This window comes from Lissotriton helveticus, chromosome 3_1 (assembly GCF_964261635.1).
Source record: "Lissotriton helveticus chromosome 3_1, aLisHel1.1, whole genome shotgun sequence".
Classification (NCBI taxonomy): Eukaryota; Metazoa; Chordata; class Amphibia; order Caudata; family Salamandridae; genus Lissotriton; species Lissotriton helveticus.
This window is the reverse complement of record NC_136061.1, coordinates 1,799,523,798-1,799,546,789: the sequence shown is the minus strand read 5'-3', so window position 1 is coordinate 1,799,546,789 and position 22,992 is coordinate 1,799,523,798. Positions and strand designations below refer to the sequence as shown.

Sequence of the window (22,992 nt, the reverse complement as noted above, 5' to 3'; positions counted from 1 at the left end):
TCAGGTTATACGAGGCCGCTTCTGTGGGTGGCGCAACCAGTGCTGCAGGCCCACTAGCAGCATTTGTATCTACAAGCCCCGGCACTCCTTGTGCACTTTACTGGGGACTGACAGTAAACCAAATAAGCCAATCATGGAAATCAATTACACATACACTTTACATTGGGAGCACCTGCACTGCGGCACGGATTGGCTGTGGCGCAGTGCCCTGAGCATTGAACACCAGCAAAACATCTGAGGCACATCAGCAAAAAGTGGAAGGGAGACTCATGCCAAGGTGCCAGGTCTAACACTCAGTGAAACTGCTAACATCTTGGACCTGTGCACGGGGATGTATACGGGGGGCACATGTTGTGCCCCCATGTGTGCATGCACCCCATTTCTGCACGGCAGGGGTCTCACAATCCATGCCATGCAGGAACATCCACTGGCGGTACTGCAGTGATGCAGTTTAAGGCTCACCTATGAGCCTTTAAACAGCACAGCCTCAAGACCACCACGTCGCCCGCCAACCACAATACTACTCATGATGTGACGGTCAGGTGGTAGCCCTGTTTGGCGTGTGGGAGAGGCGGGATGGCTGCCCGATCCCATACCACCAAACTCGTAATCAGGCCCTTATTCTTCTGTGTTGAAAATAGTATGTCCTAAAGGGTGTTGTTGCAGGTAAGTGTACAACTGTATAAACAGGAGGTAGGGAAACTATGGTATAATAAGTATAGAGGTACTAGGTTAGAGGGAGATGCTGTGTTACTAAAATATTGTCTGGAATAGGGTTCAGGAAAAAAAAGAAAACATAGCTGTAGGAGGAGGGTGGACTGGCCAATGTGTAGCCAGAGAAATATCTTGAACACAATAAGTAGATGAGTGAGGTAAATGAACCCGGCACTCATTTGGGAGATATGTCTGTAAAGTAAAATCTGAAAACAAAATTGCTCAATGGTGCATTTTACACTGCTATTCTCAAAGAATGTGGTCAAAAAGGTAGATTTTCTTTACACAAAGTTCTGCATGGCAAGCCATGAAATAATCAGACTCATCATGGGCGTTCCACTGTAACGGGCCATCCTCAAAGATGTTGAAGGGGTCATTTATATCGATGAAAAGTTTGAACAAAATGACCCACATTGTGCATTTTGCAAAACAATGTTCAAATAAATTGGACACAAATCTTCAGCTTTCATTTGCAGTTGTGGAAAGGCAATTATGGAATATTCTGATATATTTATTGTGCGCAAGATTAGGTATATCTATCAAAGGGATATTATCCTCTTCTGTGGTCATGACGAGCTTAGCTCGTCATGATGCACGGTGCTCGTGTGCTCATGAAGAGCTGAGCTCGTCATGAGCCGCGCAACGCTCGCACGCGGGGCTAATTACCCCGCTGTGCAAAACGTTCCGAAAAACGGGCGCCGTCATGAAGAGCTCAGCTCATCATGAGCACAGCACCACCATGCTGCGTGACAAGAGCACCGGGGCTCTGTGTACGCCCCTCCCCCAGCACAGCAGGGGAATTACCCCCGCTGCGAAGGGGTTAAAGATGTGAAAGGAGCATCGATTCTATATTTCATTCTTTCTATCTTTCTCTCATCCTTCTTTCTTTTTCTTTCCACCTATCATTCCTTCTACTGCATTGGTTTGCCTTTTCATACTTTTCTTACATTTTATTTGTCCATTTTTAGTCTCGCCTGAGCCAGCGCATGCATTGCCCTGGCGAGACTTTCAGTAAGTGGGCTTCAAAAAGTCGACCACAGCGTTTTGTGTAGCCTAGAGCGGGCGGTTACGCGCACAGTTACGAGCAGAGGTGTCATCTTGCTTTCCTCGCTCATCCGCGTCACGTTCACGGCCACGCGGCCAATGTGTGTTCTGAAATGTGCTTGCTACATGACTTCCGCCCCATTATATATTTGTTAATTTGTTTATTGGATTTTAAAACAAACCAGTGTGCATTCTTCCATTATAGGCTATAATGAATGAATAATGTCTTGTTTCGCCAAGCACCCCCTTCTCTGTATTTACCAGTAATTTTTCAAAAGCCTGCCTTTCTTTATCTCCATTCTATTGTCTCTATGCTCTTTCCTTTCATCTTCACTCCCTCTCCAATAGTTGTTAGCACTTTCACACTCCCTTCTCCTCTTCTACTCACCCTTCATCCCTGTTTTTCTTTCTCACTCTCCCTCCCTTGCCCTTTCCGCCTCCCCCTAGGCGCTCCCCATCCCTTAGTACTTTGATAACCCAGCTTCCAGTGCCATTAATGCCCTGTAATTGCTTAATCCCAGGGCAAAGTCTGGGCTCTCGGATGTCATCGCAGCATGCACGTGCATACTCCTTTAGAAATGTTATCTCTGTGTGAGGCCTGCCGTTGCCGCCGCCCTTGGCAGGGGGGCATTATTCAAGGCCTGACAAACATTCAGAGGATGTCCTACTGTACTCCTTTCACTGGCCTATTTATAGACCCTTTTCATATGGCAGAGGAAAAAAAGCCTCTCTAGCCGCATTAACTGTAAGCATTGCAGAAGTCTGAGCCTCGCTCCTCTCTGGGTGACCTTACCGCTTCAAACTAGGCATTGCGTAGTTTTAAAACGAGTAATCCTTTCTGAGCCATGGGTAAAGTTGGACAGCTAGATGATGAAATTCAACTGGTCCCAACACCCCATGCCAACACCTGGGTGCTAGAAAACTTCTTTGCAGAACCAGTGCTATGATGCTATCTAACCTGACTGACAGGGAATCCAAGTAAGTAGTATTTTGCTTACAGCACTGTTCTTCCATTGGTGCAGTGGTGTACACTGGTAAAACCCACCGGGGCCACTTCATGGACAGAATAAATTACTAGGGAGAATTCAACATGCAATGAGCTCGCCAATGGCCATACTGTGATAACCTCGTGTGAGTCAACCTGAAGTATACATTGAGGTGACCTCTGGCTCAGCATAAATGCAATGAGGTCGTAGAGCCGATCTACCTCCCAAACAAATAATATTTCTGCAGATAACCTTTGCTACTCTTAGGGTCAAGTGACAACTTTCCATTTAATTTACCTGACATCCAATCTTTTTGAACATGCATCTTCATCTGGTCCCATTCATACTAACAAACAAGCATTGGCATAGCCAATTGGTCTCGCCTTTGGGACCTTATAGGTGTTTAGCCATGCAACAATTAATGTTTTTGAAGTAAGGATATTGTTCTGCATAACTAAATATGTATAAGGTCCCAAAGGCGAGACCTATTGGCTATGCCAATGCTTGTTATTGTCTTTTTTCCATGTTCCTGTTTAATAAAATTAAATCCATCTTTCTTTCCTTTATTATATATTTCTATACTTCTGTGTTTGATTCTATTTTTTTGTTATGTTTTTCATCTTAACTTCTCTCCTATTTTAATATTTCCTTTCCATCTTTCCTTTATTTTTTCTTTCAGCCTTTTTCAATCTCCATTTAATTCAATCTTGCTTTCTTCTTTCTCTTTATCCCTTTCCTGCCATTATTTCTATTTTCACCTCTGTTCTTTCTTGCTTCTTGTTTCTGGTTTCTATCTTTCTCTTATCTGTCTTAACATTTATATCTTAATTTATATCGTATTCGCTTTCCTTCCATCTTTCCTCCTTTTCTCCTTTATTTTTCCCTTTTCATCCATCCATCAATAGTTCTTTCTTATCCTTATTTCTGTACTTGTATCTTCACAGCTATCTTGTATCCGTCCATACGTCATTTTCTTTTGCCTTCTTTCTGCCTTCCTTCATTTTTTCCATCCACCCATCCTTCTATCTATTTTCTTCTTTCCTTTTCTCTAGCCATTCACCATTTCATCCATCCATCCATCAACCTTTCTCTATATCCTTCTCTCAATCCATCATTCTCTACGCCCTTCCTTTCATCCACTCGTCTCCCATCAATCCAACCATTTTTCTCTCACTTCTTCTCTCATTCCCTCCCTCCTTTCCTTTTATGCTTTTATTCCTCCGTAGACAGTTTCATCACGCTATTCCCTCACAGTAATATTTATTTATAAGCTTCTCTTTGTAGACTAGGGTGAAATGAGCCATAAGGGACAATGTCAATGGTTCGTATTGCGCACAACTGCCCAAGGACTCCCCACCCCCATTTCAACTGTCAAAGTGTAGGGGTTCACGATGCCCCTGGGCTTGCGTGTAGGAGGAACATTGGAGAGAGGGCTCTATTGTGATCATTTATTTTTTTTTTAAAACATACTGCAGGCATTTTTTATCCATAAAGGCCATTCACCAAGAGATATTCAGCTCTGTGGGAATTCATTTTTTTGTTTTTAATGACGGAAGCAGGTTTGTGGAAAAAAATACCCAGAACAGGTTTTAAATGCTTTTTTCACATACAACCATCTATTGCTTGCAAAGAGATAGAACACTAAAGAAATTGTTGATTTCATTGGGTGGATGTTTTAAGCTGCTCCTGCCTTGGCCCTTCTTCCGGGTCAATTATGTCTTACCCAGTTTCACTCCAAGAAAGCGGGGTACTCAAAGGAGTAGCCAGAAAATTAAATTACCCCCACCTTCAACAGACGCTCTTATGGAACCAAGCAAACAAAGCAAGTCATTGCAGCCCTCCAGAGAAGAGCTCTTGTCTCTTCCATCCAAGCATCTATCTATTCATCCTTGCATCCATCTGCTTAATCCCATCTTTCAGCTTTACATTCAGTCATCCATTCATTCCTTCCTCATCCATCAGTCAGACTTTTATCATTCGGTCCATCTGCCCATCCATATTCAAACCTCTCCATTCACCTCCAAACTTAAACATCAAACGTATCCATCCATACATCCATCCTTCCACTCATCATCTATCCTTTGAGTCATCCATCCTTTTGCTCATCCATGCACCCTTTCATTCCAAAATTCACCCTTCCATTCTATCCATTCAACCATCCTTCCTCCCTCTCACTCATCCATCTATTCATCCTCACTCAGCCATCCACCCTCCCACCTATCATTTTACTCATCCATCCACTTGCCCTTTCACTCAGCCACCCATTCACTCATTCATCCCTCCTTTCACTTATCCATCCATCCACCCTTTCACTCAGCCATCCATCTTTTCACTCATGCATTCCCCTTTCCACCCACTTATCCTTCCGTTCACCCTTTTACTCATCCATACACCATATCACTCATGCATGCATCCATCCTCCCTTTCACTCATCCGTCCATTCTTTCACTCATCCATCCTTACATCCATCCTTTCACTTATTCATCCACCCATTTATCCATCCACCCTAACACTCACCCATCCATTTATCAAATGATCGTTAACGCCAATTATGAGCGAGAAGAGGCCCCTAAACCATCCCACTCCCACTGTAGTTGCTAAAGTGGAGGAGGCGGGGGGGGGGGGGGGTCTCACGGCACCACTGGTCGTTCTCTTATTTAAACATGCAGTTTCAGAGGTAAGTAGAATTGCTATGTTCACATGGTGTTTACTTGTTTGTGCATGTTTGTATGTATTTTTGTTATGGTACAAATTGTAGAAATGGCATATGTTTCCTCTTTTCCAGTTGCGATTCAGTGGGGACAGCAGATGTTTTAGGTCTAGGTTCGCCCTAGGCCCTGCATGTGACGTTGTTATGAGTGTAAAGTAAGGCAATATTACAACAACTCAAAATGATATAATATACAAAGCCCAAATACTGCTATCTTCAGTGCTTGTATTTGCTGAATTGTGTAACACACACTAACAAGTCGACAGCTGTTTTCCCTTCTCCCTAACACCCTATTAACCTCAGACACGCAGCGAGACTCACCCGAGCAGCAGGAGGAGTCCGAGTGCCAGAAGAGTCCCACGGGGCAGCACTGGGTTGTGTTTGGATTACACGCAGACGGAAGGCAGGCGGTAGCATCACCGCAGTAACACCCGACTCCATCAATACATGCCCCATTACAACTGACGGCTGTGCACATGGGCACAGAGCTGCTTCCGGCTGCAAGAAGAGGGAAGAAGGAAAATTAGTTGTTAACAAGTCAGAAGGGAAATGCATTTCAAAGGGAGTTACATTGCACGAAACAGGACCAAATATAGCCTTTAAAAACATCTACTTAAACACGGAATAGCGTTGATTAATTTTATTTTTAATTGTTTATAAACGCACTGCACTAGCTTTTAGAGGCGCCCAAGACTATAGGATGCGACAGTTGGAAGAAAACACACACTTGCTTTTCCAAATATTGTCCACAGCTGCTGGAGACTTGATCACATAGATGAAACTTGCAAATATGTCTCCAGAAGGACCATGAAGACAGCATAAAGATTCTAACATGATCTAGAGTAGAGATGCTGCCTTTTTCAATGATCGGAGTAGCATTTCTACGCATATAGCTGAGGCCCATCACTCTGCCCAGATACACCCAGGCCGCTTTTCATTTCCAGTCACTCTGGATTTCTTTACACCTGCCACCCCCAAAAGAGACATAAAGAAGAGCTCAATGAGGACACCACTGCTGCTGTTAATACAAATGACAAGATAGGTATAATAATAAAATATCACTAATAATGCTGTTATTATTATGACTATTATAGCTTCTAACAAAAAACCCATTAAAAATACTCTGTAAAAACAATTACCGGTCCCATCGGAATTATCAGACCTGTAGAAACTCTACAGATCTCTTAACTTTCACCCAGGAAATTTCGGTAGCTAAAAGCAGCCAAGGTCTCCGTGTGAAATTCTTGATTAAAACGAGGAATTACCACAGGTTTTGGACCAGGATTCCCCTTTTAATTCCTCTTTCTTAGTGGATCCTCAGGGTTCAACCCACCCCTGGAGTAACTGCTACCCTGTATCGGTAACTCCGTGGTGGGGACAATCTGTCCCTTTTCTGGGCCACTCATAATGAGGGTCATAGTGGTGGAAGGAACTCACATTATCAGCCTGATTCTTAGTGGCGCAGTCTTGTAACTGCTGAAATTGCCCTGGGGGTAAAGAGTTTCTGCGCATAGTGGTTTTTATGCCAGCTCCATTTGAAATCATTCTCAGTTATGCACGCCAAAATGGTTAATAACGTGTGGTTTTTACAGTTCCTATTACCTGCCTGTTTTCCCATTACCAGCACATACATTTGCAATGAGGATGGAATTTACAATTGGGGGAATTTCACAGACTATTATCAGGAGAGCAGGTACAATTTGAGCTCATGTAGGATTCACAATTCGCGTTGAAAGTACACCCGCATTAGATTTTTGACTCTCAGAATAATAGTGATGGAACTTCATATTGAGGGCTCTGCGATGTAAGCTCGCAGTCAAATCAATGCTGGAAGAAGCTGAAACTCAGGGCACAGCCGGAGAAAGCCCGTGGCGGGTGAACTGCTGAAGGACCCTAAGGACAAGGCCTAAGAAACATGGCAGCAGACACTGCTGCTGGAAGAAGTGTACAGAGAGACCTCTCCTGACTTCTGGTGAAAGCGAAGCTCACAAGGACAGTATAATGGGAGGAAGCTCACACTATGAGCACTACTGGATGAAACTTACTTAAGGGCAACCCAGGGGGAAATGTTACTCTGCGGGGCTAAAGTCAGATGCTCATACCTAGATGCCAGCTGAGTGAAGCCCTCTACAGCACTCCGGGAAGAAGATGTCAAAGGCAATATACATGGAGGAACTTCAAACTATGAGGACTACTCATAGGGCAATCCTGGAGTACTCACAGAGTGAGAGAACTGCTAAAGAATATTGACACTTAAGCGCTAAAATGGGAAGCTTACTACGGAGAGCACAGCTGGTTATTGCTCACTACAGCACTCTTTGCAGAAGATGTCAATGAAGGGATTGGTGGTAATAGCATAAACTAAAGGGATTAATGTAGATGCTGAAACTGGAAGCACGTCATCCAAAAGGCACAGCTAGAGGAACCGTACTATTGCACTGCTCGAGGAAGCGTACTATTGCACTGCTAGAGGAAGCGTACTATTGCACTGCTAGAGGAAGCACACTATTGCACTGCTTGAGGAAGCGTACTATTGCACTGCTCGAGGAAGCGTACTATTGCCCTGCTAGAGGAAGCGTACTTTTGCACTGCTTGAGGAAGCATACTATTGCACTGCTTGAGGAAGCGTACTATTGCACTGCTTGAGGAAGCGTACTATTGCACTGCTATAGGAAGCACACTATTGCACTGCTAGAGGAAGCACACTATTGCACTGCTAGAGGAAGCGTACTATTGCACTGCTCGAGGAAGCGTACTATTGCACTGCTAGAGGAAGCACACAATTGCACTGTTAGAGGAAGCACACTATTGCACTGCTAGAGGAAGCGTACTATTGCACTGCTAGAGGAAGCATACTATTGCACTGATAGAGGAAGCCCACTATTGCACTGCTAGAGGAAGCGTACTATTGCACTGCTCGAGGAAGCACACTATTGCACTGCTAGAGGAAGCACACTATTGCACTGCTAGAGGAAGCACACTATTGGACTGCTAGAGGAAGCATACTATTGCACTGCTAGAGGAAGCGTACTATTGCACTGCTAGAGGGAGTATACTATTGCATTGTTTGAGGAAGCGCACTATTGCGCTGCTAGAGGAAGCGTACTATTGCACTGCTAGAGGGAGCATACTATTGCATTGTTCGAGGAAGTGCACTATTGCACTGCTAGAGGGAGAATACTATTGCATTGCTAGAGGAAGCACACTATTGCACTGCTAGAGGAAGCGTACTATTGCACTGGTAGAGGGAGCATACTATTGCATTGTTCGAGGAAGCACACTATTGCTCTGCTAGAGGGAGCATACTATTGCATTGCTAGAGAAAGCACACTATTGCACTGCTAGAGGAAGCGTACTATTGCACTGGTAGAGGGAGCATACTATTGCATTGTTCGAGGAAGCGCACTATTGCACTGCTAGAGGAAGCGTACTATTGCACTACTAGAAGAAGCGTACTGTTGCACTGCTAGAGGGAGCATACTATTGCATTGTTCGAGGAAGCGCACTATTGCACTGCTAGAGGAAGCGTACTATTGCACTGCTAGAGGGAGCATACTATTGCATTGTTCGAGGAAGCGCACTATTGCACTGCTAGAGGGAGAATACTATTGCATTGCTAGAGGAAGCACACTATTGCACTGCTAGAGGAAGCGTACTATTGCACTGGTAGAGGGAGCATACTATTGCATTGTTCGAGGAAGCGCACTATTGCACTGCTAGAGGGAGCATACTATTGCATCGCTAGAAAAAGCACACTATTGCACTGCTAGAGGAAGCGTACTATTGCACTGGTAGAGGGAGCATACTATTGCATTGTTCGAGGAAGCACCCTATTGCACTGCTAGAGGAAGCGTACTATTGCTTTACTAGAAGAAGCGTACTGTTGTACTGCTAGAGGGAGCATACTATTGCATTGTTCGAGGAAGTGCACTATTGCACTGCTAGAGGAAGCTTACTACTGCACTGCTAGAGGAAGCGTACTATTGCACTGCTAGAGGAAGCGTACTATTGCACTGCTAAAGGGAGCATACTATTACATTGTTCAAGGAAGAGCACTATTGCACTGCTAGAGGAAGCGTACTATTGCACTGCTAGAGGAAGCGTACTATTGCACTGCTAGAGGAAGTCCTCATTGTAGATACTCATGAAGGAAGCTGGAAGTGAACTTAGAGCACCTCTTGAGAAAGTTCACATGGAGGACACTGATTGAATAAATTAATACCGAGGGCACAAGAAGCTCACAAAAGGCTGTTTTTGTCCACAAGGATTTCAAACAAGAAACTACCCACTGATGATGCAGCAACACTTATTGTAATGGTAACCGTATCCACAACTCCTTTACTTAAAATGATAGACACAAGAAAGTCTTTAGTTTTCTCAAACTGCAAACACTAGGAGCATCTCTTGCATGAGGTTTGGATATCTTTTTAACTTATTTTAGGTTTGAGATTCGATTATAGGTTTCCATGTCTCATTTCTCCAAAAGCTGCACTTTTGTTTATTTTCTGAGGTGGTTTTGACTTATGGTGACTGTTGAACTTGGCACTTTTTGCTGGGTCACCCCTGAACTTTTTGCCTTCCTCCTGTATTTTTTCTGACCTCTTGCTGGCTGTTTTATGACTCTGGGTACTTTACCACTGCAGATCAGTGCTAAAGTGCATATGATCTCCCAATTGTTAATTGATGTATGGATTAGTGATTCCGTGATTTTACTGGTTTGATTTACCTGTCAGACCCTAGTACAGTGCACCAGGAGTGGCCAGGGCTGGTAATGCAAATGCTGCTGGTGGGCTTGTGTGCCACCCACAGAAGCAGCCTGTAAAAGTGTGTCTAAGGCTTGCCATTGCAGAGCCTGTGTGTAGTCTGGTACTGCCATGCTGACTGGGCAAGTGCACCCACTTGCAGTCCCTAAAACTTCAATTTTCTTCATATCAGACACCCCTATAGTAGGCCCAAGGGCAGGGTGCATTGTAAGGATAAGGTAGGACAAGCCCCGATGTATGTGGCATGTCCTAATAGTGTATTACAGCCATTTTCGTTTTTCACTATTGTAAGGCTACCTGTTCCCCAAAGGCCAGAATGGGCAGTTTAATTAGTACATCTTATAATCCTAACTGACTCAGGGAACATAGTAGAAATTCGAGTTTATTATCCCTGAACTCAGAATGATAAAAATACATCTTTTAGTTAAGTTGATTTTAATATTCTGTGTTTGAAAATACCACTTTTAGAAAGTAGGTATTTTCTTGTCTAACCATCCAAGCCTGACTCTGCTAGGTTGTGTATTTCTTGTCTCGAGTTTGAGTGACAGGGGCTGGGGAATTCCAGGAGACAGGGTGAGTCAGCACAGGGCTGAGAGAGAGATCTCCATGTAGATGGGTGGGAGGAGTTGCACCTGCGACCTGAATAGGGCTGTGCATTCCCTCCACAATGCTGGCTCCACCTCCTGTGGTGCATCTGATGTCTCCGCATTGCACTGTGAAAGGAAAGAAGGAGTCATGTAAACAGAGTGCTCCAGGACTGACCAGAACTGGTTTGGACTAGGCAAAGGCCTCTCTGCCTTCAGAGAACAAAGATAATCTGTGTATAAAAAGGGGACCCACATCTCAGAACTTTAGATCACTTTTGGGAAATGAGAAGAAACCTTTGCTGAGGAAAGGAACCAGAGAAACTTAGGAAGAGACTATCCCTGAGGAGGGGATTGGCCTGCAGTGGTTGCCTAACTGCCAAAGAAAGGAGAGAGGAACTTTGTGTATACTTTTATCAACTTGTGGAGGATCTCCAAAGGCTTGAGAGAGAGCTTGCCTCCTGCTGAAGTCTCAGGGACAACAGACTTCAACCACCAGCTCCCCAAGAGTTCTTTGAAAGGGTCTGCAGTTGTGTTGGGCTTTTGAGAGACTGCGTGTCGCAAGGAGCTGGAAGCGCGACTCACGAAGAAGAAGTGTGTCGACGCCGCAGCCGCTGTGGTCGCATCACTGAAGAAGGGTGTCGCCACTGTAGCTGTCGCATCGATTCGCAGAAGCACCTCACATCACCGGATAAGCGTGTCACCGCCGCAGCCGCTGTGGTCGCATCACTGAAGAAGGGTGTTGCCGCTGCAGCTGTTGCATCGAGTCGAGACGTCTCGCATCCTCAGAGAAGTGTGTCGCAGGGCCTGTTGCGGCTCAGAAGAATCGTGGGGTCGCCGCACGGCTGTCGGGCGTGCACGCATCGTGTCGCATCAAGAAGAAGATGCCATCTTTGTTTCATCGCACCGGATCTTCATCGCATCCCGGCGTTGCTAGCCGCACCGTCACAGAAGCGCAGTAAGAAACCGACGCATCACCGTTCCTGCGAGCCAGGAACCGATGCATCATCTTCCCTGCAACACTTTCGTTGTATAGCGTTACGCATCCAAAGGTACATGGAACTCATCTAAAGAGAACTAAGCTAATTCTACCATTTTAATTACAGTATTGTGGATTTTTGTCGTTGTGGTCTTGTGTTAAATCTATAAAGAATACTTACTTTTAATATACAACTTGTGTGGTGTCCATCTGTAGTGTTGTCAATTGATTACTGTATGTGTTCAGAAATGCTTTACACACTGCCTCTGAGATAAGCCTGTCTGCTCGTTCCAATCTACCAAGGGGGTGAGCAGGGGTTATTTTAGGAGTGTATACCCTTACCCTGAGTAGACGCAAAGGTCCCTATTTGGACAGAGATACCTACCTCTGCCAACTAAAGACCCCCATATCTAACAGTGACTTCCTGGGCATCACTTATAAAAACATATTCCCTGGCTCAATATGAAGGTTGTGCTAAACCCACATTATTTTGACTAGCTGGTAGGGCTGTTCTTGTTGCGAGGGAAGTAAGAATATCTTTCACAGCTAATGGGGCAGTACATCATTGGACTGTGAAACATAGCTCAGCCATCTGAGTACTGCATGTGTTTCTGATCACAGGAGAGCTGGCCTCGCAGTTCAGGCCCAACTGTTCCTATTGGAGCAGGTTCAAGACTGCTTTGCATATACCTGCTTCCTGTCTGAAGTAGAACCATGGGCACTATAATAATGGACTGGAATGCTGCCTAGAGTAATTATCGATGGATGATATTTATTCAAGCATTCAACCCATCACCTTTTTGTGTATTTCAGTGGGATGCCTAAGTGCAACAAGTATGCTCGGACATGGGTCCCATGCCCACCTAGCTGTAGAGTGAATCAAGCTACACTCTACAGAAGAAGTCAACATTTGCCAAACTGGTCTAGAGTTGCTTGTGTACCCATTCAGAGGGGAACTCATCTGGCAGTTCAGGCTGTACTTTTCCTATTCTCTACCGCTTGGCAGGACTAGGAGGTGAAGCTGATACAGTGTAGCGGTCAAAACAAATACCATTCCTGCCGTTGAGCAAGTGGGGGAGAGGCAAAGCTAGTCCTCACGAAGCCTTACGGGGCCTTAGACACTATCAAGAAGGACACATGAAAGAACACCCTGCGCCATTATAAAATGTAAAAAGAACAATTGATAGACAGAATGCAGAACAATGTCATACATTTACCCCAGTACAGAGATCTGTGTCTAAATCCATTGTTTTTAGTCACCATGCCATTCGAGTTTGAACCCAGCCATATGCAAATTATTCTTGACCCTGTGCCTCATGGGAACTGCCCAGCCTGAACTGCCAGGCCAGTTCCTCCCTGGACTGGAAACAAGCATCCTAGGACTGGTTTCGGGGTTTCAGCCCTCATATGCTAGCATAGCTTGACTCCGGTGGGATTCAGAGAATGAATCACACGTCTGGGCATACCCGGCCCAATCAGGTGACAAATGCAAAAAGAACAACAATTGATGGGAAGAATGCAGAACGATTTTATACATTCACCACTGTACAGAGATCTGGGCCTAAATCCATCATTTTTTTGCTCACCATGCCAGTCCGGTTTGAACCCAGCCATATGCAAATCAGTCTTGACCATGTGCCTCATGGGAACGGCCCAGCCCAAACTGCCAGGTCAGGTCCTCCCAGGACTTGAAACAGGCATCGTAGGACCGTTTTCGGGCTTTCACCCCTAATCAGCCAGGAAAGCTTGACTCCAGTCGCATGGAGAGCATCAGACCCACATCTGGGCATACCCGTCCAACTTGGAGTTACAAATGCGAAAGGAACAATTGATGGACAGAATGCAGAACAATGTCATACATTCACCCCAGCACAGAGATCTGGCCCTAAATCCATTGTTTTTAGTCACCATGCCAATCGAGTTTGAACCCAGCCATATGCACATCATTCTTGACCCTGTGCCTCATGGGAACAGCCAAGCCCGACCTGCCAGGCCAGTTTCTCCCTGGACAGGAAACAACCATCCTAGGACTGGTTTCGGGGTTTCACCCCTCATCAGCTAAGATAGCCTGACTCCAGTGGGATGAAGAGCACGAGACACCCGTCTGGGCATACCCTGCCCAATCGGGTGACAAATGCAAAAAGAACAACAATTGATGGGCAGAATGCAGAACGATTTCATACATTCACCCCAGTACAGAGATCTGGGCCTAAATCCATTGTTTTTTTGCTCACCATGCCATTCTGGTTTGAACCCAGCCGTATGCAAATCAGTCTTGACCCTGCGCCTCATGGGAACAGCCCAGCCCAAACTGCCAGGCCAGGTCCTCCCTGGATTTGAAACAAGCATCGTAGGACCGGTTTTGAGTTTCACCCCTCATCAGCCAAGAAAGATTGTCTCCAGTGGCATGGAGAGCACGGGACCCACATCTGGGCAAACCCGTACCACTTGGAGTGACAAATGCAAAAAGAACAATTGATGGACAGAATGTAGAACAATATCGTACATTCACCCAAATACAGAGTTCTGGGCCTAAATCCATTGTGTTTCTTGCTCACCATGACATTCCAGTTTGAACCCAGCTATATGCAAATCAGTCTTGACCCTGTGCCTTATGGGAACAGCCCAGCCCGAACTGCAAGGCCAGGTCCTCCATGGACTTGAAACAAGCATCGTAGGACCGGGTTTGGGGTTGCACCCCTAATCAGCCAGGAAATATTGACTCCAGTGGCATAGAGAGCACGGGAACCACATCTGGGCATGCCCATCCCACTTGGAGTGACAAATGTAAAAAGAACAATTGATAGCCAGAATGTAGAACAACGTCATACATTCACCCCAGGACAGAGATCTGGGCCTAAATCCATTGTTTTTTTTTGCTCATCATGCCATTCCAGTTTGACCCTGTGTCACATGGGAACAGTCCAGCCCGAAGTGCCAGGCCAGCATTTCCCTGGACTGGTAACACGCATCCTAGGAGCAGCTTAGGGGTTTCACCCCTCATTAGCCAGGACAGATTGACTCCAGTGGCATGAAGAGCATGGGACCCACATCTGGGCATACGCGTCAAATTCATTGGCAAAGGAAAAAAGAACAGTTGATAGACATATTGCAGAACAATGTCATACATTCACCCCAGTACAGAGATCTGGACCTGAATCCATCATTTTTTTGCTCACCATGCCATTCCAGTTAAAACCCAGCCATCTGCAAATCAGTCTTGGCCCTGTGCCTCATGGGAACAGTCCAGCCTGAACTGCCAGGCCAGTTCCTCCCTGGCCTGGAAACAACCATCCTAGGACCAGTTTAGGGTTTTCAACCCTATTCAGCCAGGATAGCCTGGCTCCAGTGACATGGAGAGCACAGGACCTAAGTCTGGGCATACCCGTTCCACTCACTGACAAATACAAAAAGAACAATGGATGGACAGAATGCAGAACAATGTCATACATTCACCCCAGAACAGAGATCTGGGCCTAAATCCATAGTTTTTTTGCTCACCATGCCATTTCAGTTTGTACCCAGCCATATGCAAATCAGTCTTGACCCTGTGCCTCATGGGAACAGTTCAGCCCGAAATGCCAGGCCAGGTCCTCCCTGGACTGGAAACAAGCCTCCTAGGACCAGTTTTGGGGTTTTACCACTCATCAGCCAAGATAGCTGGACTCTAGTGGCGTGTAGAGCACGGGACGCATGTATGGGCATATCCGTTCCACTCAGGGTGACAACGGCAAAAAGAACAATTGATGGACACACTGCAGAATAATGTCATACATTCACTGCAGTACAAAGATTTGGACCTTAATGCATAGTTTTTTATCACCATGCCATTCTAGTTTGAACCCAGCCATATGCAAATCAGTCTGGACCCTGTGCCTCATGGGAACAGTCCAGCCCGATCTGCCAGGCCAGGTCCTCCCTGGATTGGATACAAGCATCCTAGGACCGGTTTCGAGGTTTCATGCCTCACCACACAGGATAGCACCACATATCAGCCAGGATAGCTTGACTCCGGTGGCATGCAGAGCACAGGACCCACGTCTTGACATACCTGTCCCACTTGTGGTGACAAATTCAAATAGAACAATTGATGGACAGAATGCAGAACAATATCATACAGTCACCCCAGTACAGAGATATGGAATAAATCCATTGTTGTTTTGCTCAACTTGCCAGTCCCGTTTGAATCCAGCCATCTGCAAATCAGTCTTGACCCTGTACCTCACGGGAACAGTCCAGCCAGATCTGCCAGGCCAAGTCCTCCTTGGACTGTAAACAAGCATCCTAGGGCCAGTTTGGGGTTTCATCCCTCATCGGCCAGGATAGCTTGACTCCAGTGGCATGGAGAGCAAGGGACCTACATCTGGACATACCTGTCCCACTAAGGGTGACAAATGCAAAAAGAACAATTGAAGGACAGAACGCAGAACAATGTCATACATTCACCCAGTACATAGATCTGGGCCTAAATCCATCGTTTTTTTACTCACTATGCCAATCCAGTTTGAACCCAGCCATATGCAAATCAGTCTTGATCCTGTGCCTCATGGGAACAGTCCAGCCCGAACAACCAGGCCACGTCCTCCCTGGACTGGAAACAAGCCCCCTAGACCAGTTTGGGGGTTTCACCCCTCATCAGCCAGGGTAGCTTGACTCCAGTGGCATGGAGAAAGTGGGACCCACATCTGGGCATACCCATCCCACTCGGGGTGACAAATGCAAAAAGAACAATTGATGGACAGAATGCAGAACAATGTCATACATTCTCCCCAGTACAGAGATCTGGGCCAAAATCCATAGTTTTTCTGCTTATCATGCCGTTCCAGTTTGAACCCTGCCATCTGCAAACCATTCTTGACCCTGTGCTTCATGGGAACTGTCCAGCCCGAACTGCCAGACAAGGTCCTCCCTGGACTTGAAACAAGCATCATAGGACCGGTTTCGGGGTTCACCCCTCATCAGCCAGGAAAGTCCAGTGGCATGGAGAGCACAGGACTCACATCTGGCCATACCCGTCCCACTTGTAGTGACAAATGTAAAAAGAACAATTGATGGACAGACTGTAGACCAATGTCATACATTCACCCAAATACAGAGTTTTGGACTTAAATCCATTGTGATTTTTGCTCACCAATCCATTCCAGTTTGAACCCACCTATATGCAAATCAGTCTTGACCCTGCGCCTTATGGGAACAGTCCAGCCTGAACTGCCAGGCCAGGTCCTCCCTGGCCTGGAAACAAGCATCCTAGGACCGGTTTTGGGGTTTCACCGCTTTTCAGCATGGATAGCTTGACTCCAGTGGCATGGAGAGCAGAGGACATAGGTCTGGGCATATCTGTTCCACTCACTGACAAATACAAAAAGAACAATGGATGGACAGAATGCAGAACAATGTCATACATTCACTTTGGGTAAAAGTAGAGTTAATTGTACCGCCGAGTGGTCAGATAAATGTGCAGGGAGGTGTTCAATGCGGTTAACTTTGCTTTGAAGAGATCTATTTAAAAGAAAGGAATCTATTCTTTATTTATGGCCTAATTTCTTATTATGAAAGGTAAAAGGATACGTTTTCTCTCCCTTTTGTGGCCACATGTCTTCTAGATCTATGTCTTTTTTATAGATGCTTAGCCATTCCCTCATCTTAGGTAAATTAAGTTGGTTATTAGGAGGTGATCTATCTACTTTCGGGTCAAGTATTATATCATAATCTCCTCCTAATATTATGGGGGCAGATGTTGATAAAAGTTCCGAATATAGATTTTAGAGAGGGGTAGAATCATCTAGGTTTGGACCATAGTATCCTACTATGTTGAGTATGTTATCATCTATTCCTATTTTCGCAACAGCCCATCTTCCTTTATTATCTACTGCCTTACTTTCAACTTTAGCCTTTAAGGATTTTTTAAAGATAATTGCTACCCCCTTCACGTTACATTCTTGGGTAGTATATATACAGGTATCCACCCATTTTAATTTTTTTATTATCTGATCCCACTCAGTGCTTACAAGGTGAGTTTCCTGAAGTATGATAATCTCACTCTCCATCTCCTTTAAGTATTCCAAGATTTTTCTTCTCCTATTAGGAGTTCTAAGACCGTTAACGTTCCATGAGAGGACGTTTATTATTTTTACTCTCGTCATTTCTTCTCAAAGAATTCTAAGATTTGGACTATGTAACAGCATTTTCATGCAATCTATTGGACACCCTTTTAACTCCTTTGTTTTTTGGTTTATGACCGATCCCTATTCAAAAACCCACAAAATGTAAACCAGCTAGAAATTACCTCGACATACTACTTTGAAGATAATGCAACTGGCACCTCGAAACAAACAAACTGGGATGCTTATAAAGCCGTGATAAGGGACAAACTACTTAGTCTAGGGGCACACAAAATAAAAACAAGGAAACTAGAAATCAAAAAGATGGAATTAGACATTAAAACTGCGGAGATACAACTAGAGAATGGAACCTATTCAGAAACAAAGGAAGATTTAGAGAAAAAACATCGAAGTCTTAAAGAAACGCTAACGAACTATTTGGAAAACATCGTGAGAGAAAAATGGGAAAACAGTAAAATAGCCAGCTATGAATACGGGGAAGGTTGCGGAAAACTACTAGCATGGAGAACAAAAACCGAGCAATCTAGGAATAACATACCATGCATCCAGATTCCAGAACAATTATCACAAATATCTGAAGATAATATAATAAGACAGGAGTTCTCAAAATGTTTCTCGAGCATATACAAAGAAGACATAAATCCAACTAAAGAACAAATTAATAAATACCTAGAGGCCATCTCCCTTCCAAATCTAACAGAAGAGGAAATGATAAAATTAAATCAAAAGATCAAGCCTGAGGAAGTTAAAGCAGTTATAAGCAACCTAAAAAGAGGAAAAGCTGCTGGACCCGATGCTCTCCCAAATGAATTTTACATAATGTTAAAAGAATCCCTAGTTGATAAACTAACAGATTTAATGAATAATATATATCTGGATCATGAGAAAATCCCTGATTCTTGGAACGATGCGACAATCAGCATTATCCTAAAACCTGGAAAAAACCCACAATTGTGTGAGTCATACAGACCAATATCGTTACTTAATTGTGACTATAAAATTTTCATGCAAGTTGTAGCAAAAAGACTAGCTAAGGTAATGCCAGGGCTGATTAACTTAGACCAAAAGGGTTTTATAAAAGGGCGGCAAATCCATGAGACCATCCATGAGCTATTTGCAGCAATAGATATTGCCACTGCCGAAAAACTTCCCCTTACTATAATTACCTACGACGCTGCTAAAGCGTTCGATAGAGTAAACTGGGCCTTTCTAAATGAAATCATTGTAAAATACAACTTGGGGGAAAGTGTTGCCCATATGATAAAGGAAGTATATAAGAATCCAAGGGCTAAAATAATAGTTAATGGAAGACTGACTGGTAACATCGAAATACAACGTGGTACAAGGCAAAGATGCGCGTTGTCGCCGCTACTTTTTAACCTTTACATTGAACCGCTGGCCTCCTTGATTTGAGACCATCCACTAATCCATTCTTTTAAACATCAAAATTGGTCAAAGAAAGTAGCACTATATGCGGACGACTTAATGGTATTTACTACAAATTACGAAAATGCCTACCAAGCACTGGAAGACACGATGAACAATTTTGGTAAAGTCTCAGGCTACCTGACAAACAGAGGAAAAACTGAGGCTATGAGCTGGAACTTCAATCCAACCACACCATATAGTAGGGATAAAATAAAATATCTAGGAATCATCTTGGTAAAAGAAATCGAGAAAGTTTCGCTACTAAATCTAACGATAATCGCCAAAGAAATGAGAAGACTTCTTAAAACATGGACAGGTCTGCTGCTAACTTTTCTGGGAAGATCTAATATAATAAAAATGACTATTATCCCAAAGTTCACTTACCTTTTTAATACAATACCATTGGATTTTAAAAAAGAACCCTTAAAGAAGATTCAGGGCGTAATAGCAAGCTTTATCTGGTCATCGAAAGGAACGAGAATAGCCTGGAGTAAGCTTAGGAGGAGGAAAGATCAAGGCGGAATAGCTAGCCCTGACTTAATTGAATACTATAGATCTTTTCAATTTAAGAACTTCAGACCATTACTGAGGAAGTACCAATATTACCCAAGTTTTCTGCAAAATATGACGGAAAGAACAGACTATTTCCTTTTCAAATTTGGACATCCAAGATTTAAAAAAAAAAAAAAACTAAAGATTTTACACAATGCGGCTAGAATCTGGTTCTAAATCAGAAGCACAGTAAATATATCGTATTGCAGTACAAAAGCACCAATATGGGACTCCCCAGGGTCACCGGAATGCTTAAAAGATTCTTTGGCGGTCCCACTTAAAACAGCAGGAATAGACAAATGGGGACAACTATTAAAAGGAAATGAGATAATTCCATGGAACTTGCTATATGAACTTACAGATGGTAAGATATCGAAGTTTAAATATTACCAACTAACAAACTGGGCTAAATCCCTACAAGAAAAAAACACCGGAAATGAGAATTTTGAAAACGAAATGATAAAAATTGCACCAATAAGAAAAGAAATATCAAAGTGGTACTGGGCACTTATTGAAGCCGGTGAGGAAGAATTCCTAGTCCCGGAAAAAACTTGGAGGAAAGATATACCTGATCAGGAGTTAGACTTACAACTGGTATGGCTAAACTCTTTGGAAAAATGTTGGTCCTGTATAAAATCAGCCTCATTAAGGAGGAATCACCTGTACACAATCCATCGTGCCTATTGGACCCCAAAAAGATTGTCCAAATTTAAAGGAACCAACGTTAAGTCCTGCCCTAAGTGTGGAGAAGCTAAAGCGGATGACATTCACATGTTCCAAAAATGCCCCGCAATAACCAACTATTAGGATGAGGTCGGTAAGACACTGAACATGGTATTGGGAACCAACATAACTGTAAGTACCTCTCTTATTATTTTTGGGATACACAATAATACAGGTGCTGATATAAATAAACTAAGTAAAAATCAGGAAAGTTTATTGTTTATTCTAATGCTATTAGCGCGGAGAGAAATATGCATTGACTGGATTAAACAAGTCTCCCCAAGTCACGCAAACTGGCTAAACTACACAATAACAATCAATAAATTTGATAGAAAAAGGAAATACTCGAAGAGAATAAACTTCTGGGAAATTTGGGAACAGCATTTTTAAACAAATTATTAACTTTTACTGGGTTATGGACAAATAAATCCAATGATTAACGCGATAACCATAATACCAGGCAGGAATGATTACTGCCGAGTAGCCAAACTGGCAAGCTCCCCCACTAAACCATGGTATTATTGGAAACGATAAAGGGTAAGTGGAGAAAAACTGATAGATCATAACACCAAAAGGGATACTCCCCAAAAATAAGTCCTTAAAATGATGGGGCAGTGAAGGTAAAGTCAACACAAAAGACTATCAGACTCCCAAAACCTCCTTATCTATACAATCGAAAAATGAGGATAAAAAGAAAAAAAAAATGTCATACGGCCATATACAAATCACTCTTGACCCTGTGCCTCATGGGAGCAGTCCAGCCCGAACAACCAGGCCACGTCCTCCCTGGACTGGAAACAAGCCCCCTAGACCAGTTTGGTCTTTTTAAGGAGATACAGCTATTTTTGTAGGGGCTGCTAGAACAAAACATCGTTCTATCCCCTACGGTGGTCTTAGTGGGCATTGATGGGAAACTGAAGGCAGAAGGTGGTGCGGAAGCCCTTGTTTTTATCTCTGTGGCTATATTACGTCTATTAATTTCAGCTGGTTGGAAAGATTCTTATGTGCCCACCTTCCAACAATGGCTCTCAAGGCTCTTAGGAATGCATAACATTGAAGAATGCCTATATGATTTTAAGGGGAAGAAAAAACGTGAATTAGGTAGGAATCTATGGGCCCCAGTTAGAAAATGGAGGGAATCTAGACACTGAAGAAACAAGATGAAAAGTGTACAAGACTGTTTGGTCCTTATGTATACTCTTGTTTTTTGTATTTTTAATCATGCCTTATTACCCCTTTTAAGCATCCTGCTTTTACTACCTGTGTATCACTGATGCGGTGTCTATTTATTCTGATTATTTATCCTTATTGTATAATGACTGTTTAATGAATTGATATATGCAATGATATATGTAATGACTTTCTTTTTTTACCTTAAATACCTGAATCATCTCAATAAAAAAAAAAATGGGAGCAGGCCAGCCCAAACAGCAAGGTCAGGTCCTCCCTGGACTGGAAACAAGCATCCTAGGATTGGTTTCAGGGTTTCACCCCTCATCAGCTTGACTCCAGTGGCATGGAGAGCACGGGACCCACGTCTAGACATACCCGTCCCACTAAGGGTGACAAATGCAAAAAGAACAATTGACGGACAGAATGCAGAACAATGTCATACATTCACACAGTACATAGATCTGGGCCCAAATCCATCGTTATTTTGCTCACCATGCGAATAGAGTTTGAACCCAGCCATATGCAAATCAGTCTTGATCCTGTGCCTCAAGGGAACAGAACAATGTCATATATTCATATTCACCCCAGTACAGAGATTTGGACCTAAATCTATCATTGTTTTGCTCACCATGCCATTCCATTTAAAACTCAGCCATCTGCAAAACAGTCCTGACTGTGTGCCTCACAGAAACAGTCCAGTCCGGAGTGCCAGGCCAAGTCCTCCCTGGACTGGAAACAAGCATCGTAGGACCGGTTTCAGGATAGCTTGACTCCAGTGGCATGGAGCGCATGGGACCCAGGTCTGGGCATACCCTTCCCACGCATTGACAAATGCAAAAAGAACAATTGATGGACAGAATGCAGAACAATGGCACACATTCACCCCAGTACAGAGAATGGGCCTAAATCCATTGTTTTTTGCTCACGTTGCCATTACATTTTGACCGTTCCCATATGCAAATCAGTCTTGACCATGTACCTCTTAGAAAAAGTCCAGCCCGAACTGCCAGGCTAAGTCCTCTCTGGACTGGAAACAAGCATCTTAGGACCTTTTTCAGGGTTCACCCCTCATTAGCCATGATAGCTTGACTCCAGTGGCATGAAGAACACAGGACCGACGCCTAGACATACCCTTCCCACTCATTGACAAATGCAAAAAGAACAATTGATGGACAGAATGCAGAACAATGGCACACATTCACCCCAGTACAGAG

The 22,992-nt window shown here is 43.9% G+C and overlaps 1 protein-coding gene across 1 annotated transcript in view; it reads right to left on the bottom strand.

Moving 5' to 3' along the window:
* LOC144823827 (uromodulin-like) overlaps positions 1-22,992 on the bottom strand; it is a 442,286-nt gene that overhangs the window by 327,375 nt on the left and 91,919 nt on the right. Inside the window, exon 3 of the mRNA XM_078682688.1 lies at positions 5,776-5,952. Coding sequence (XP_078538814.1) covers positions 5,776-5,952 — 177 coding nt within the window. The remainder of the gene's footprint in view (positions 1-5,775; positions 5,953-22,992) is intronic.